Source organism: Meles meles, chromosome X, assembly GCF_922984935.1.
Source record: "Meles meles chromosome X, mMelMel3.1 paternal haplotype, whole genome shotgun sequence".
NCBI lineage: Eukaryota > Metazoa > Chordata > Mammalia > Carnivora > Mustelidae > Meles > Meles meles.
In genome coordinates this window covers 114,740,866-114,757,446 of record NC_060087.1, presented here as the reverse complement: position 1 = coordinate 114,757,446, position 16,581 = coordinate 114,740,866, and the positions used below count along the sequence as shown (strand labels likewise).

The 16,581-nt window shown below is 42.7% G+C and overlaps 1 protein-coding gene across 1 annotated transcript in view; it reads left to right on the top strand.

Moving 5' to 3' along the window:
* Positions 1–16,581, top strand: part of GPC3 (glypican 3) — a 406,178-nt gene that overhangs the window by 260,883 nt on the left and 128,714 nt on the right. The window contains exon 4 of the mRNA XM_045994515.1: positions 4,669–4,802. Within this exon, the coding sequence (XP_045850471.1) occupies positions 4,669–4,802 (134 nt within the window). The remainder of the gene's footprint in view (positions 1–4,668; positions 4,803–16,581) is intronic.

Below are 16,581 nucleotides of genomic sequence, written 5' to 3'. Positions count from 1 at the left end.
AAACTTAGGTTTTGGAGTTAGGCAGATCTGGGTTCATGTCCTAACTCTGCCATCTACTACAATGGTTTTGCTTCAGTTCCTTAAACATCATGAGCATCGGTTTCCTTATCTCTAAAATGGGGTCAACAAGACCAGGTCTGTATGCCTCAGAGAGTTGTAGAATTCACCATCAAGAACAGAGAATAGGGGTGCCTGGGTGGCTCAGATGGCTGGGTGTCTGCCTTCAGCTTCGGTCATGATCCCAGGGTCCTGGGATTGAGCCCCACATCAGGCTCCCTGCTCAGCAGGAAGCCTGCTTCTCCCTCTCCCACTCCTTCGGCTAGTGTTCCCTCTCTCGCTGTCTCTCTCTCTCTCTCTCTGTCAAATAAATAGATAAAATCTTTTAAAAAGAACAGAATGGATGGAGGAATTATTAGTAAGGCAGGAGGCTGGAGTCAGGTATTATGTTATAAATGGGAAGTATTGGTATTGTTGAGAAACTTACAATGTAGACTTTCTCTGCAGAGTCAGTCAGAGGGAGAGATCAAGTGTGAGGTTTTTTTCGTCACCAGAGGGTTTCCAGAACCAACAGCAAATGGGCCCTGAGCATCAGTATGGTTACATTTTAACCAGTGGGGTATCTGCATTTCTCCACACGGCAGTTACAGGGTACCTGTATGCATTGCATCAAGCCAAATGCTTTGCAGGGTTTCAAACTCATTGGTAACATATTCTACCTGAAAAATAATTTTCAGGGGCACCTGGGTGGCTCAGTCGATCCGAGCATCTAGCTCTTGATTTTAGCTCAGATCATGATCTCAGGGTCATAGGATCAAGCCTGGAGTTGGGCTCCACGCTCAGCTCAGAGTCTGCTTGTCCCCTTCCCTATGCTCCTCTCCCCGCTCTCTCTCTCTCTCAAATAACTAAAACCTTTATTTAAAGAAATTAATTTTCAGGTGCCTGGGTGGCTCAGTGGGTTAATGCCTCTGCCTTTGGCTCAGGTCCTGATCCCAGGGTCCTAGGATCGATCCCCATGTTGGGCTCTCTGCTCAGCGGGGAGCCTGCTTCCCTCTCACTCTCTGCCTGCCTCTCTGCCTACTTGTGATCTCTGTCTGTCAAATAGATAAATAAAATCTTTATTTTAAAAAAAGTCATTTTCACCTTTTTTTCCCAGAGGAGTTCAGAATCAAATATGACACTTTTCATATCATAGCTTCCTTTTTTTGCATGAGACCCGAGTGACAGGTAGAATGTAGCTGTGGGACCAGGTCAAAAGGAAGTCTTATTATTCTCCTCATGCATGTACAAAGCCGGTGCTCTGGACCTTGCTTAGAAAAGAATGGTCCTAGTGTTGCTAGGATGACCTTCTGACCATAAATATGGTCAGGAGCCCTGCCTTCTTTTTTTTTTCTTTTAAGATTTATTTCTTTATTTGAGAGAGAGAGAAAGCACAGAGTAGGGAGATGCAGAAGGAGAGAGAGAGAGAGAATGTCAAGCAAACTCCACTGCTGAGCACAGAGCCTGATGCGGGGCTCCATCCCATGACCCTGAGATTGTGACCTGAGCCGAAACCAAAAGTCAGGTGCCCAACTGACCTCATTCCTCCCTTCCCCTGACCCCCCGGGTGCCCCAAGTCCCTATTTCAAGTCTTGTAACACCTCAGGGGACCGTTGCTCTCCTGCCATAGATTCTGGCGCATGAATAAGGGGCACCATTAGGAATTACTATTCATGGAAAACAAAAGGATTTTCTATTTCGGGTCTATCGGTAGAGACATTCGCCCCCCCTAATTAATCCGGTCTCACTAACTAAAGTTCAAGATAGCGGCACCCTTAACCAGGTGCATTAGTCCGTGGAAGAAGATTGGATTGCACTTGTTATTTAAGAGGCCCAGACTCCTGGGCAGGACACGGAGTTCTAAAATGCCGCTCAAAACACTGGGGGTTCTTTAGCGAGTGCGGCCGTAGACGGAGACCCGGGTCTCCAGGCAGTGCCTCATGTCGCCCGAGTGTGAAGCTCAAAGGCCCTCTTTTGTGTGAATACTGCGTCTCGTTGTAAATTCTGTTTTCTTTTTGTGGCCGCCCCTCAAAATGAGCTTGTAATATTCACCTACAGCTCACACAGTGTGGAGGTGGAAGATGTGGACAGAAGAGCCTGAAGGCGTGGGAGGGGGGTGTCTACATTTGACAAATGCTTTGTATATGAGAAGAATTGGCTTCGTGATAGATTTGTGGAAGAAAGTACAGCCCGTCTGATAAGATGTGGCAGATTTCAGGTGGTGGGGGGCATTGGCAGGACGCCATTGTTTGCCCCTTAGCCCACATGGAGCCTTGGGGAGTCTGCCCGATAGTGCCACAGTGGGAGGCTTGGGAAGAAAGGTCACACTGACTACATTCTTGTTTGTTCTTAACCTTCCTGCTCTTGCCTCAGCTGCACCCCCTTTCCCGTGGGTGGTTCCATGAGTGTTCGCCGGCCGTGTGACAAGTAAAAATGGGTGTGTCTATGAACATAATTTTAGGATGCACAGTCTGCCCTCAGTTATAAGTACCTGCCTTGCAAACTTTGGAAGTGACTGGAACCGAGCTCCCCAGTCCAGCTAGGCAGCCCCCTTACCTAAAGCACCATCAATCTGGGTTAACTCAGAGAATACAGATTTCTATATAAATCAATTCTTGAATTAGAAAAGAGAATTTGTTTGTTTGTTTGTTTTTCCCCAGTGGAGGGGAGGCCTCTACTGACTTTAGATTCTTCTATTCTAATTCAAGAATTGATTTATATAGAAAACTTTCCAAAGCTATACAAACCAAATGCCACTTTTGCTCTTAGAAAGACATAGGTAGCTTCGTAAACGTTATCCGGGTCATCTTGAGAAATCCCGAAAACGGATGACCACACGCAGCCCGGGACCGCAGCCATGCCAGTCCTGATACTAGGAGTTCCCTTCAATTCATTTTGATTAATTTGCCTTTACTGAGTCCCTAACAGCATGCAAAATTCTGTCTGATTTCCGTGGAGGTACAGAAGTACCAAAGTACCAAAGATATAACCTGTCTTCACTGGGTATTTCTAATATTTTTCTTTCTCTTTAATTTTTAAAGATTTTATTTATTTATTTGACAGACAGAGATCACTAGTAGTCAGAGAGGCAGACAGAGAGAGAGGAGGAAACAGGATCCCTGCCGGGCAGAGAGCCTGACTCAGGGCTCGATCCCAGGACCCTGGGATCATGACCTGAGCCGAAGGCAGAGGCTTTAACCCACTGAGCCACCCAGGCGCCCTTTAATATTTTTCTTAATGTATACAATCTATATATTCACCTTGGCTATGTTGGCTGTGTTTTTGCGGACTGGGAGTTCCTTTAAAAAAGAGAGTATAAGCAACTAGTGATTAAGCATTGTCTTCTAGGGAGGTGATATTGTGTAAGCTTTGAAGTCAGACAATGAATCAATGGTGTATTTGCCACAGGCAACCCTTAACCTCCTCTAACCTCAGTTTCTTCACCTCTAAAATGGGGATGATAACATTTAGCTTAGTGTCTGGCATAAGGGAGACGTGTTAATACATACTTCTTTATGTAGAAGTTCATTTTAGGCTTGTGTCTGAAAGCGCAAAAATAGAAATCTACAGGGGGCACCTGGGTGGCTTAGTGGGTTAAAGCCTCTGCCTTTGGCCCAGGTCATGGTCCCAGGGTCCTGGGATCGAGCCCCTCATCGGGCTCTCTGCTCAGCAGGGAGCCTGCTTCCCCTCCTCTCTATCTCTGGCTGCCTCTCTGCCTACCTGTGATCTCTGTCTGTCAAATAAATAAATAAATAAAAATAGAAATCTACAAATAATTGAACCAAATCATTTAGAATTGAGATAAGAAAGCTGATGCCATCTTTTAATCATTGCCATATGAGGGTTAAGAGAACTAAGCTTTAGAGGGAGGCATCCAGCAACTACTTTCAAATGAGCAAGTGAGTGGATAGAGAAAGGAAGGAAGGAACCAAAGAGGACGGAGGGGCAGAGGGAAGGGCAGAGGGAAGGAGGAGAGAAGGTAGGCTTTCTTGAGCACCTGTGTTCTTTAGTACTCTCGGTCCTGGTCTTGTTCAATGACATGGGATCCCCAGCTGATGACAATGGCTATGGATTAGTTGGCTTACCTTCTTCCTTCCCTTGGGCATTTTCACGAAAGTCGGATGAGCCATTACACTGACATTTTTCAGAATATGCAACCCTGGGTCTTCGAACCAAACTCCCTGCATGGAAGGTTGCTCTGTTAACAGGCTACTCTACACATCTCTCACACCTCTTCATCTCCCGCTCCAGTACTTTCTAAACTTTGTAATTCCTATTTGTGAACTTCTGCATTCTTATAAATACTAAGGACCATGGACAGGTATCAATAGCCTAAGTCTTGTGTAGAGAGTCCTCTCAAATGTGCAATTTGCTATAAAGAAAAAGCATTTTTCATCTTAGGAAACCTTTGAATAGGCTGGGTTCAAAGTCCCCACTGCCATAGTCTTCAGCCTGCTTTTCCACAGATGGCTCTTTGCCTGGAAAGCATAGCACCTTTTTTTGGACTCCAGTAATAGCTTCGTTCTGCTCTTTAAAAAGAAATTGGGGAAGAAATTGAAGTGCATTTCAGAATTTGTTTCTACTATCATATCTGTGAAAGTATCATGTAATTATATTGCATTTCTTTTTCAGATTGGCAAGTTATGTGCCCATTCTCAACAACGCCAATATAGATCTGCTTATTATCCTGAAGATCTGTTTATTGACAAGAAGGTATTAAAAGTTGCTCATGTAGAACATGAAGAAACCTTATCCAGCCGAAGGAGGTAAGAGGGTTCTTTTTTTTTTCCCTTCTGTTTCAACATACAATTAACAATTGTGTTGTAAGGTGAAAAACTTTTGGAGTGAAGCTTCTTAAATACACATTATTTTGTTCTTTTGAATAGAGTTTGATTAATTAATTCTACCATCTGTAAATGCTAAGGAAAAAAGATATCACATTATGTCTAAGCCATATTTAAATGTAAAATTACCCTATGTAAATATCCAGCACAGCACTCCCTGAGCAGGGAGTCCAATATGGAGCTTGATCCCAGGTCCCTGGGATCATGACCTGAGCCAAAGGCAGCCGCTTAACGACTGAGCCACCCAGGTGCCCCCAAGATATTTATTGATTAAACAAAACATTTTCTGCTTATAATCTGGTCTCACAATTTAATGGCTTTGCTTGTGGTTTTCCCATTATTACCAGTGAGTCAAGGTCAAGTTCACCAGAGAGAAACTGGCAAGACATACTCACGTGCATAAACGTAATGCACATTCTCTACACTCTTGTCAGTATATAAAATGAAGGATTCAGTTTCTGTTTCTTAAGACGGCAGTCAAGGGACTAAATCAAAGTTTGTTTCTGAGTCTCTTCTTTCCTCCTCCCCTCATCCAGATGACCTCTTTCCCTGTTCTAGCTTCATGGTTACAAATAAGGGGTGGACATTGGATGGGAATCCCAACACAAGTCTAGGAGAGGTGCCTTCCCAAAAGGACTGCACATGGCCCCAAGCCTGCCACTGGCTCAAAGAATAGTCATACAAGATTTCTGCTTCCTGATGACTTTGAGGAGACTGGTCTTCAGATGGAAAATTTAGAGATGAAATCAGCAACATGTCAGATGTAGGCTAAATGAAGCCATTCATATCCATTTACTACAGGAGGTTTTAAAGTGATAACTCTTAGTCATATATGAGCCAGTTTGGAGTGAGAGAAGGCAGTAAGGCTGCATGAGAGATAGTCCTCCAAAGAAGCATTTCAGGACATCCCATGTTCTCTTTTGTTGACTTCCAACCGAATGGATGTCTAGTTTCCCTGTAGCAACAGTTTTAAAGTATGACTCGGAGACCCAGGAAGTCACAGAAACTCTTTCCAGGGAGTCTGAGATGCTCCTTTTGCTAACTGCATAACCATGTGAACCTGGGTTTTGTTTATATACTTTAACCAAAACAACACATTGCAGCAGATTGAATGCAGAAGCCAATGGGAGAATTCAGCTGTCTCCTAGTAAGCCAGACTAAACATATTTTGTAAAAAGACAAAACCAATATCAGTTTCTCACTATTTTTTCATAAAAATAGTACTTATGTTAACACATAATGGCTCATTGTTAGTTTAAAATAAATAAATAAATATTTCCCCCCTGAATTTCACTTTCTAAAGCAGTAAGTATCTAAAAATATATATCAGACCAACAAAAGCTCTTTGGGGCCCTCCATCATTGTTAGGAGTATAGAGGGGTTGTATTCGTTATCCAGTGCTACATAACAAATTTCCCCAAAACATAGTGATTTAGAACAACTAACATTTATCATCACAGTTTCTGTCAGGAATTCGAGAACAGCTCGGCTGGGTGGTTGTCCGTTTGGCCAGTTTCTGGGGCTGTAGTCATACGAAGTGCAGATCTACTTTCCGAGTGGCTCACTTAGCAAGCTAGTGCTGGTTGTTGAAAGGAGGCCTCAGTCCCTCACCGCATGAACCTCATGAGTGTCCCCACAACATGGCTGCCGGCTTCCCCAGAATACGAGATCCATGGAAGAGCAGGGAGCAAGCTGTGATGTCTTTTCCCACCTAGTCTGGGAAGTGACGTACTGTCAATTCTGGTACCTGTTTGTTAGAAGTGAGTTCCCAGTTCTAGTCCACACTCAAGGGGAGAATTTGTGGACAAATTTACAAATCACCACAGGGGTCCTGGCACCGAAATATTTGAGAATTATTTCCCTATAGGCTGGGGGAGTTTTAGGAAGTTTTTGTCATTCTGGGAAGACAAAATTTGGTCATTTCTCCAAACCTTCTTTAACCTTTGCCTTTCCTTTGTCTGTTGTTCTCAATTGCTTTCACACTTTGCCCAGACCACCTGAGAAATTAACCTCAGTCATTGATCTTTAACTAGGTAAAACCCCTTGTGTATTGTACTGAAGTGAATAAATTATATTTATATTGTATTATAATGTATAATATATCATATGACATATCAATATCACAATAATTAATCAATATCTTATACAATTATCATTATTAATTTATGATTATTTTATATAATTATATAATTTATAATTATATTATAATAACCTACAAAAATAAAATATATGAATGTATCATATTATCTTATACTACATAATTATTCATTTAAAATTAATAAGAGGATATCTGGCTGGCTCAGTCAGCAGAGCATGTAATTCTTGATCTTGGGATTGTGAGTTTGAGCCCCACATTAGGTGTAGACATTACTTAAAAATAAAATCCATAAAAAATTTTTTAAATAAAATTAACAAATGGAATGTTTAAATTATAAATTACATTTATATGTTATAAATGTAATATATTTGTATAACATTATACAGTAATATGTATTTTTATATATATTGCTTTATTCAACTCAGCAGACATTTAGGAAATACCTGTCATGGGCCAGAATGTGTGCTGGGCATCAAAACTCAAGACAGAGGCTCAACTCTCCAAAGCAGTCTAACGTGGAAATAGACTTAAATGCAAATACTTCCAAAATAGTTTTATAAGTGCAAAGGAGTGTACAGAGTCTATCCCTAGAGGCAGCCTACAGGAAAAGTGAAAGCCTCTGCCCAGGGAGATATAGTGGACCTTCCTGGAGGAAGTGGTATATGAATTGGTCACAGCATCACATGCAGAGCTTGTTCAAATGAAACACACCGGCCCAGTCCCATTTTGATACAACCCTGCCAATCTAGACACATTTATGATTAAGTAGGAGGCCCTACTTGATCAAGGGCCTGCTGCCATGGCTTCTGTCTGGGGCTCTTTTGGGACCCATTCCCTACTGTCCTACTGGGGAGGGCTCTACGGGGTCGATTCCTCCACGGAAAAATGAAACTGATGAATGGGTTCTTGTCTGGGCACCCAGATTTGGCACTTTGTTTAGATCACCTTCTGAACTTGTTGCTAAGCCCAAAAGAAAAGAAAAGATAGTAAGAAAAACTACATAGCTTGCAGGCTTGATTAAGTGGTGGCCGGGCAAGGCTCGTTTGAGTGTTGGAAACACAGCCTTGTCCCATGGCGCTTCTCATCTCTTGCAAACTAGGGCCTTAGAGTCCCAGTCAGAACAACAGGAGAGTGTCTGATTTCCTTTAACTCCCTCCAGTAGGCATTGAAAACCCTCTTAGGGAGAGGGGAGACTCAGGGATTAAGATGATCTCTTGCCCGTGCCCTGGCCCCCGCAATCTGATGTTATTAGGAAGGCTTGCTTTGATGGAGGGTTAGTAGCTCTATAAATTTCTCGGTATGTTCTGCACAGCCTTTCACACTGTCCAGAAAAATCTATGTGCCTCCGACACCCCTCACACCCATGCCCAAGCTCCATCCTCCTCTGGTAAAAATATGATAATTGCAAAGGAACCCTATGTAGCCTCCCTCCCTGGAGGTTGGGAGCAAGCTGTCTGAATCTGATTATGAGTTGAAAACTCTTTCCTTATTAAAATAACAACACACAAAGAAATGCAGGATTCCTTTGGTAGCATTCAGAAGTCATCTGTTTGTTTTGTCTGCCCCCAACTGGGTAGTTTGCAACACACAACTAATCTTAGAAATAGCTTAGTTCAATTTAAAGGCGATTTAATACTCAACCGGTGGCCTGCCTATGGGATTCAGTGTTCCGTTAAGGTAGAAATATTGGAAAATATCTGTCATCGGATTTAAAACAGGGTAGGACAAGATGCACAAGTAAGCAGCTAGGATAGAAACAATGCAATTTCCGTAACCCTTGCCAGCCCTGGTATCTTCCGGTCTTCTCCAAGGCAGCCTCTCCCTCCTGTGGCCTCCGGAATGTCTCCTTCACCCCTTCCCATATGATGCCATTTACCTTGTCATTCGCGCATCCCCCTGAAGTTTGGTGGAGTGCGTGAGCACTGTCTGTCCTTTCTCTAAGCGCCCCATCTCAGTGGAATACTATCCTGGCCCAGCAGCTAATGTTGTGAGAAAGGGGCACAGTCCCTCCAGACTGGTGAAACCGCATCTGTGTAACCCACCCATTCCCTTCCTGCGCTGCCCCTCCTCCCCTCCCCCTCTGACTTGGTCTAAAGGGGCAATGGATTGGGTGGCACTAGTAAATGACCTAGAAAGAAAAGAACAAAAGCCGATCTCAGCTCCCTGGTCCAAAATCAATGCTCACTCCCACTCCCTGTCAGACCGCTGCTCTGGTTTGGCTAGGCAGCTTTGTAAGCTCAGTGGTGCTTTCCACCCTCTGAACAAAACAACAAAGTATGTCCCGAGTGAATCAACGAGTTTCCGGTCTAGTACAAGTCATTCTGCCCTAAATAGGACTCTACTTCTTTCACCATTTGTCAATACCATCTATATGCTAAGCATTGTGTACTGATTAGGCTCTGATGAATAGGAGGGGCTCTGAGCCTGGTTAGGGGGAGACACACACAAATAAATAATTTTCAAACGCCAAGGGCAAGTGTCCTTGCAGAGCTGTGTCCGAAACGGCGGCGGCTCCATGGGCTGGGGAAGGTAGTCCTTCTCCTGCAAAAGTCAAGAAAGGCTTCTTGGAGAAGGTAAACTGTGGAGCCTGGCCTTGGCGGAAGATGAGAAACTCAACAGATGGACGACAGAGGAGAGGGTATTCCAGGCAAAGGGAACCGCGTGAGAAAAAAGTACGGGCTAATCTCTGGAATGGCAGAAAATTTGAGTTTGGGGTCAGACGGTGCCGATTTCTCTGCTGCTGAATTAAACCTGCTCCTGCATCATTCCCATTATAATTATTTTAGTCTATTCGCTTTTCTGGGTTTTCTTTTCTTTCTTTTTTTTTTTTTTTTTTTAAGTAATGAGCTCCTGTTACTTTATATTAAGGAAAAAAAAAGGAACCTTAATGATAAAGGAGAAAAAGTTCAGGATCTGCAGTTGGGGATGGAAGGCTGTTTTTACTTGTGGTGCTTTCCAGTTAGTGCCGCTCTGATGCTTGCCCAAGCAAATCACTGCAAGAAAACCAAGGGAACCCCCTCCCCCACCACCCGGGAAGGGGACGCTCCTCTTGAGGACGGTGGGAGCCCTCCAGGGGAGATCACGTGCACCCAGCCTCAATATTTCAAAATGGCTCATGCATGCAAAGGGTCCCTGTCCTTTAGTTCCACATTTAACACATTGAATAGAAAGCTCTATGAAGAGACTTTATTTTTTTTTTCCTGAGCAAACTGTTATAAGCACGCGTTGGGTTTGACCTAAGTGAGAGCCCTAGGTTCCACTATTTACATGCCAAGTGGTATGTTTGGCGTGCACGTATTAGAATAAAGTGGAATTGGAATCAAAGAACATTCCCTTCAATCAAATTGTTTTTCCCATCCCGGACAACTAATTGTCCGAAAGTTCTATTTTTTTTAATTATTATTATTATTTTTGCCTAGAGACAATTCCGTTGAGCAGACTGCCTTAGTTCATGGGTGGAGGTCCTTTTGTTGTCTGTCATGGACTACTAGCACAAAGAGAAGAAATCTGGCCTGAGTCCTACGTGGGTAATTAATACGTCACCTAATTTCATTTCAGGTGGCTTTCTTTAAAGAGAGAAATGGAAATATTCGCCTTGCCGCCTTTTGAGATTATAAGCAGAGGCATAGGAGGCCTTATTTAAGGAAAGATAATAAAAACGAAAGACCCTCCTTTCCTAGAAGGAGTTTAGGAGGAGGGACAGAGAAGAGGGGAAACGAGAGAGGCCCACTAAACTCGGGAGGAGGTAAACTGCTCCTGTCACACTCTGTTGCTCTCCGTGCTGTGGTGTCAGAGGACACTATCACCTGTTGTCGCTCTCTTTTGAAAAGCTCATTAACTCTCCAACAGTTTCGAAAGGCTTTCTTCTAGCCTGCAGAGTAGTGTGTCTGGATTTATTTTCAAAAATTCCAACTTTCTCTTGGGAGACCAAGGGCTGGTTTCCCTCCCACTGTCTACGGACGGTTCAGCGGGAAGGAATGGCTGGCCCTGTAGTGCGAGTTTGTGGATGGTCTCACCCCTGGAGGCCCCGAGAGTTCTTTGAGAACCTGCATTTGCTTCATTATTCTCAGGTGCTTTTCTAATCAAACGCATCATGGATTCTAACACGAATAATGTACACTAAGAACCAAAAAGAACTCCGTGAACTTGCCTATCAAGGATAGGTTTTAGAGGAATAGACATAAAAAGCCTACTGGAGAGACGAGTCTAGAAGGAAATATATCCAAATATTCACAGTGATCATCTGGCCAGTAGGACTATGAATAGGGTTTTTTTTCCGCCCTTCTACATCTCTGTATTTTCTAAATTCTCTACAGTGAGCCTATGTTTCTTTTACAATGAGAAAGAAAACCAACAGGCCTTATTATAAAGGATGAAGGAAGAAATAGATTTATAAAAAATATTTTTATTTATTTATTTGGTAGAGAGAGAGAGAAATCGCAAGTAGGCAGAGAGAGAGGGGGAAGCAGGCTCCCCACCGAGCAGAGAGCCCGATGTGGGGCTTGATCCCAGGACCCTGAGATCATGAACTGAGCCAAAGGCAGAGGCTTAACCCACTGAGCCACCCAGGTGCCCCAGGAAGAAATAGATTTAAATCATTGTTTGCAGCTCTTGGAAATTTCTTGACTCCCTCCTCGCCCATGCTTTTAGTTCACGTCGAGCCACATCTCTAGCCCTCTTGACTGTTTCTGTCCATTGCTCCAAGGGACACCCCTCCTCCTAGTAGACAAGCCTGTCTTCCTCTCAGCCCTTCTCTACCCTTTTTGGGGGTATATCTCAATAAAGCTGGTCTAACATACCTTTCATCCATTTGAAGTATATAATTCAAGTGTTCTTAATATAGTCACAGAGTTGGGCAACCACTGCCAACATCAATTTTAGAACATTTTCATTACCTCAAGTAGACGTTCCATGCCCTTTAGCTATTATTCCGCAGCCCTCCTCTCCACCCCCCAAGCCCTAAGCAACCACTAATCTGCTTTCTGTCCCTATAGATTTTCCTATTCTGGACATTTCACATAAATGGCATCATACAATCTGTGGTCTTCCATGATGGGCTTCTTATACTTAGCATAATATTTTCAGGGTTCACCCATGATGCAACATGTATGAATACTCTATTCCTATGTGCAGCCAAATAATTCTCCATTGTGTGGACTGTATATTTGTTTATCCCTTCATCAGTTGATGGACATCTGTCTGGTCCCACCTTTTGTGTTAATAGCACTGCCAAGAGCATGCATATACATGTACTTCTTTGAGTACTCATTTGTGATTCTTTGTGGTATATACCTAGGAGTGGAATTGCTGTGCCACATGGTAATATCTATACTTGACTTTGTAAGGAGTCACCAAACTGTTTTCCACAGCAGCTGCATCATTTTGCGTTCCCACCAACAATGTGAATGCTCCACTTTCTCCACATCTTCAGCAACACTTGTTGTTGTCTATTTTATTTTATTTTATTTTATTTTATGGACTTTTTTTTTTGTGGATATTCACTTTCTTTCTTTCTTTCTTTATTTATTTATTTAATTTTTATTTGCTTATTTACAGCATAACAGTGTTCATTGTTTTGGCATCACACCCAGTGCTCCATGCAGTACGTGCCCTCCCTATTACCCACCACCTGGTTCCTCAACCTCCCACCCCCCCCCCCCGCCGCCCCTTCATAACCCTCTGGTTGTTTTTCAGAGTCCATAGTCTCTTATGGTTCATCTCCCCTTCCAGTTTCCCTCAACTCCCTCTCCTCTCCATCTCCCCATGTCCTCCATGTTATTTGTTATGCTCCACAAATAAGTGAGACCATATGATACTTGACTCTCTCTGCTTGACTTATTTCGCTCAGCATAATTTCTTCTAGTCCTGTCCATGTTGCTACAAAAGTTGGGTATTCGTCCTTTCTGATGGAGGCATAATACTCCATTGTGTATATGGACCACATCTTCCTTATCCATTCATCCGTTGAAGGGCATCTTGGTTCTTTCCACAGTTTGGCGACCGTAGCCATTGCTGCAATAAACATTGGGGTACAAATGGCCCTTCTTTTCACTACATCTGTATCTTTGGGGTAAATACCCAGCAGTGCAATTGCAGGGTCATAGGGAAGCTCTATTTTTAATTTCTTCAGGAATCTCCACACTGTTCTCCAAAGTGGCTGCACTAACTTGCATTCCCACCAACAGTGTAAGAGGGTTCCCCTTTCTCCACATCCTCTCCAGCACACGTTGTTTCCTGTCTTGCTAATTTTGGCCATTCTAACTGGTGTCAGGTGGTATCTCAATGTTGTTTTAATTTGAATCTCCCTGATGGCTAGTGATGATGAACATTTTTTCATGTGTCTGTTAGCCATTTGTATGTCTTCATTGGAGAAGTGTCTGTTCATATCTTCTGCCCATTTTTTGATATGATTATCTGTTTTGTGTGTGTTGAGTTTGAGAAGTTCTTTGTAGATCCTGGATATCAACCTTTTGTCTGTACTGTCATTTACAAATATCTTCTCCCATTCCGTGGGTTGCCTCTTTGTTTTGTTGACTGTTTCCTTTGCTGTGCAGAAGCTTTTGATCTTGATGAAGTCCCAAAAGTTCATTTTTGCTTTTGTTTCCTTGGCCTTTGGAGACATATCTTGAAAGAAGTTGCTGTGGCTGATATCGAAGAGGTTACTGCCTATGTTCTCCTCTAGGATTCTGATAGATTCCTGTCTCACATTGAGGTCTTTTATCCATTTCGAGTTTATCTTTGTGAACGGTGTAAGAGAATGGTCGAGTTTCATTCTTCTACATATTGCTGTATGGACTTTTTTTTTAATTATAGCCATCCTCATGGGTGTGAAGTGGCATCTCACTCTGGTTTTGATTTACATTTCCCTGATGACTAGTTGACATTTAACTGGACTTCATCTTGGCTCTCTACATCAAGTTCTTACACACAAATCCCTTTGAAGGCCACCACTGTCCTACCAGGCAAAGACCATTCAGACTGCTTACCAGATTAGCCCAAGGGGTTACCCAACCCGCTAGCTAGCTAGTCTTTGAAAAAAAAAAATGCCTGGGTAAATATGTGGGGAAAGAACATGGTTATGCTTATTAATACCCACCTCAAACAACGAAGGATTTATGCATCTTGCATGTAGAAAGTAGTTACCTGGAACTTGGAAAAAATCTTAATTATCTTGCATACTATCTGAAAAATGCTGTATTTTTCATTAAATATTCATATTCTACTGGCTTATAATAATGGTAATATTGACCATGATTAATGGTATGGGGGGATCACTATGTGCCAGGGACTATGCTCAACACTTTATTTTTTTAATTCTTTTTTTTTTCAAGATTTTATTTATTCATTTGACAGGCAGAGATCACAAGTAGGCAGAGAGGCAGGCAGAGAGAGAGGAAGGGAAGCAGGTGCCCTGCTGAGCAGAGAGCCCGACTCGGGGCTTGATCCCAGGACTCTGAGATCATGACCCGAGCCGAAGGCAGAGGCTTTAACCCACTGAGCCACCCAGGTGCCCCTATGCTCAACACTTTACATGCATTGTCTCAGTCATCACAGCAACCTATCATTAGCTTCATTTTAAAGTCAGGGAGACTTAAGGCTTCACCACCAAGTAAGTGAGGAAGTACCTGGCATTTGACACTTATGTGGGTCAGACTCCAAAATCAGTGCTCTTACCTACTACTGCTAACAGGTTTTCAGGGGCTGTTCTGAGACTCCAACCATCATTATAGCATGCTTGCTAAGTGAAATTGTGTGCTGAATTCAAAACAATTCATCCAGCAGCAAGTTTTTCAAACACAATCTCTTCCTAGGTCCATCCTGTATGTCCTCTGGCAGTAATGAGCACTCTGTGACATGGGATGGCCTTTTATGTCCCCAAGTTACCTTGCTCAAGTTTCAAAGAGATTCCCCTGAGTTCTAGAATTTGATGACCCAGATTGTGTTCGCATTATTCACATTCTTTGCGGTTTTCTTAGACGTTTAACTTGACCCCGCCAAGTAATATCCTTCCATGCTAAAGTGGGATGTCTTGTGTTTACGGCAGCCCCTCATCCCCCAGATGATCAGACGGACCCTCTCTGAATCTTCTCCAGCTTGCCAGTGATCTTTATGATCAGCTCAGAAAACTGCAAGGGTTCAGGGGCTGGGAGTTCAGAGTGGTTTTTTTTTTTTGGTTTTGGTTTTGGTTTTTGGTTTTTGTTTCTTTTAACTTCTAGGGAAGTCAAATTGGAAAGCTTTGCCATGAGTTCAATTTTTCTTGCCATGTGCTTATCTTAGAGAGAGTTCAGAGGTAGGAGGAGGCCTAAGGGAAGCTCTTTCATTAAAGAGCAGGCCATCGCCTCCCATAGACTAATGGCCATATTCCATTTCCTCGTGGAGTGGGGGGAATTACTCAGCCTCAGCCTTTACTCTTTCAGTTTCCACTCTGGGGAACTGTATTATTACCTTGTAAAACAGAACATCTCTCCTATTAGCGTTAATTGAACCCATCTTTTTCCTGTTAGAAACTATAATGTTGACTTTTATTTTCAGAGCCCTGGATGGAACCTCTTCACTTTGGAGGTTGACAGAGCTCAGCCACCAGCAGTAGGCTGTGAGGGGGTTTGAGCATAGCGGGAAGCAACTGCTGGGGTATTGGGGGTTATATATAGCCCAATAACCTGTCTTGAGTTGTTCTCGTCCATCATCCTGGCTTTACTGTGACCTGAGTCTTTGTGAAAATGTGCTGAGTATTATAAGTGCTCTCCCTCTTCTAAATCATCAGTTGAAATGAATTGTTTGATAGTAATAAAGTGGAAAAATGCAAGAAAATAATTTCCACCAGCCTTTCTCTTTTGGCCAGATCTGAAAATAACCCCCAGAGGCCTGTATATCAGGCTAGTCCATTCTTAGCCTGAAGATCGTATTGAATAATTACTCACTGCCAGCAAATTCCCTGGCCGAAGTCTCCAAAAACTTAGTAGAGACTTAAGATAGACTTGGTTATGAAGGACGCTTTAACTTCCTTTCTACCAAGAACATTGCTTGAGAAAAATAAAGAGTATTTTATTTGTTTGTTTACCATTGGACATCTGTTGTATAGATAATTTAATATTTCTTTATAAGCATATCCACTCCTCTCCAGTCTATAGGGTCTTATTTTGTGTGTCCATGTACAGCTGAAACAAGATAATAGGCCAGAAATTTTGCTGGGTATTTGTGTGTGTGTTTATACCTATTTGCATATATAATGTGCTTGCTCTCTTCTTTCCTCTCTCTCTCTCTCTCTCATGCTCTCTCTTGCTCTCGCTCTCTCCCTGCCCCACGTATTTGTCTTATATGTAGCATAAAAGCCAAAGCAAATAAATAGTAAAATATACTAGGATCCACTCCCTCTTGTCTCCCACCCGCTCCCTCCATAGTTATCACAATATACAGACAAAGAACAAAGAAACCTTCCTCCTCTGGCAGATATGAGTTTCTCTGACTATATTGTCAGGAGAATTTCATAGAGCGTATACGGCTCTGAGCACCCTGTAATTCTAATCTGCAACTATTAGCCCGAGCCTATATGGAAAGGGGCCATCTCTAGGGTAATAGCATTGTAAATTACAATCAATGCAC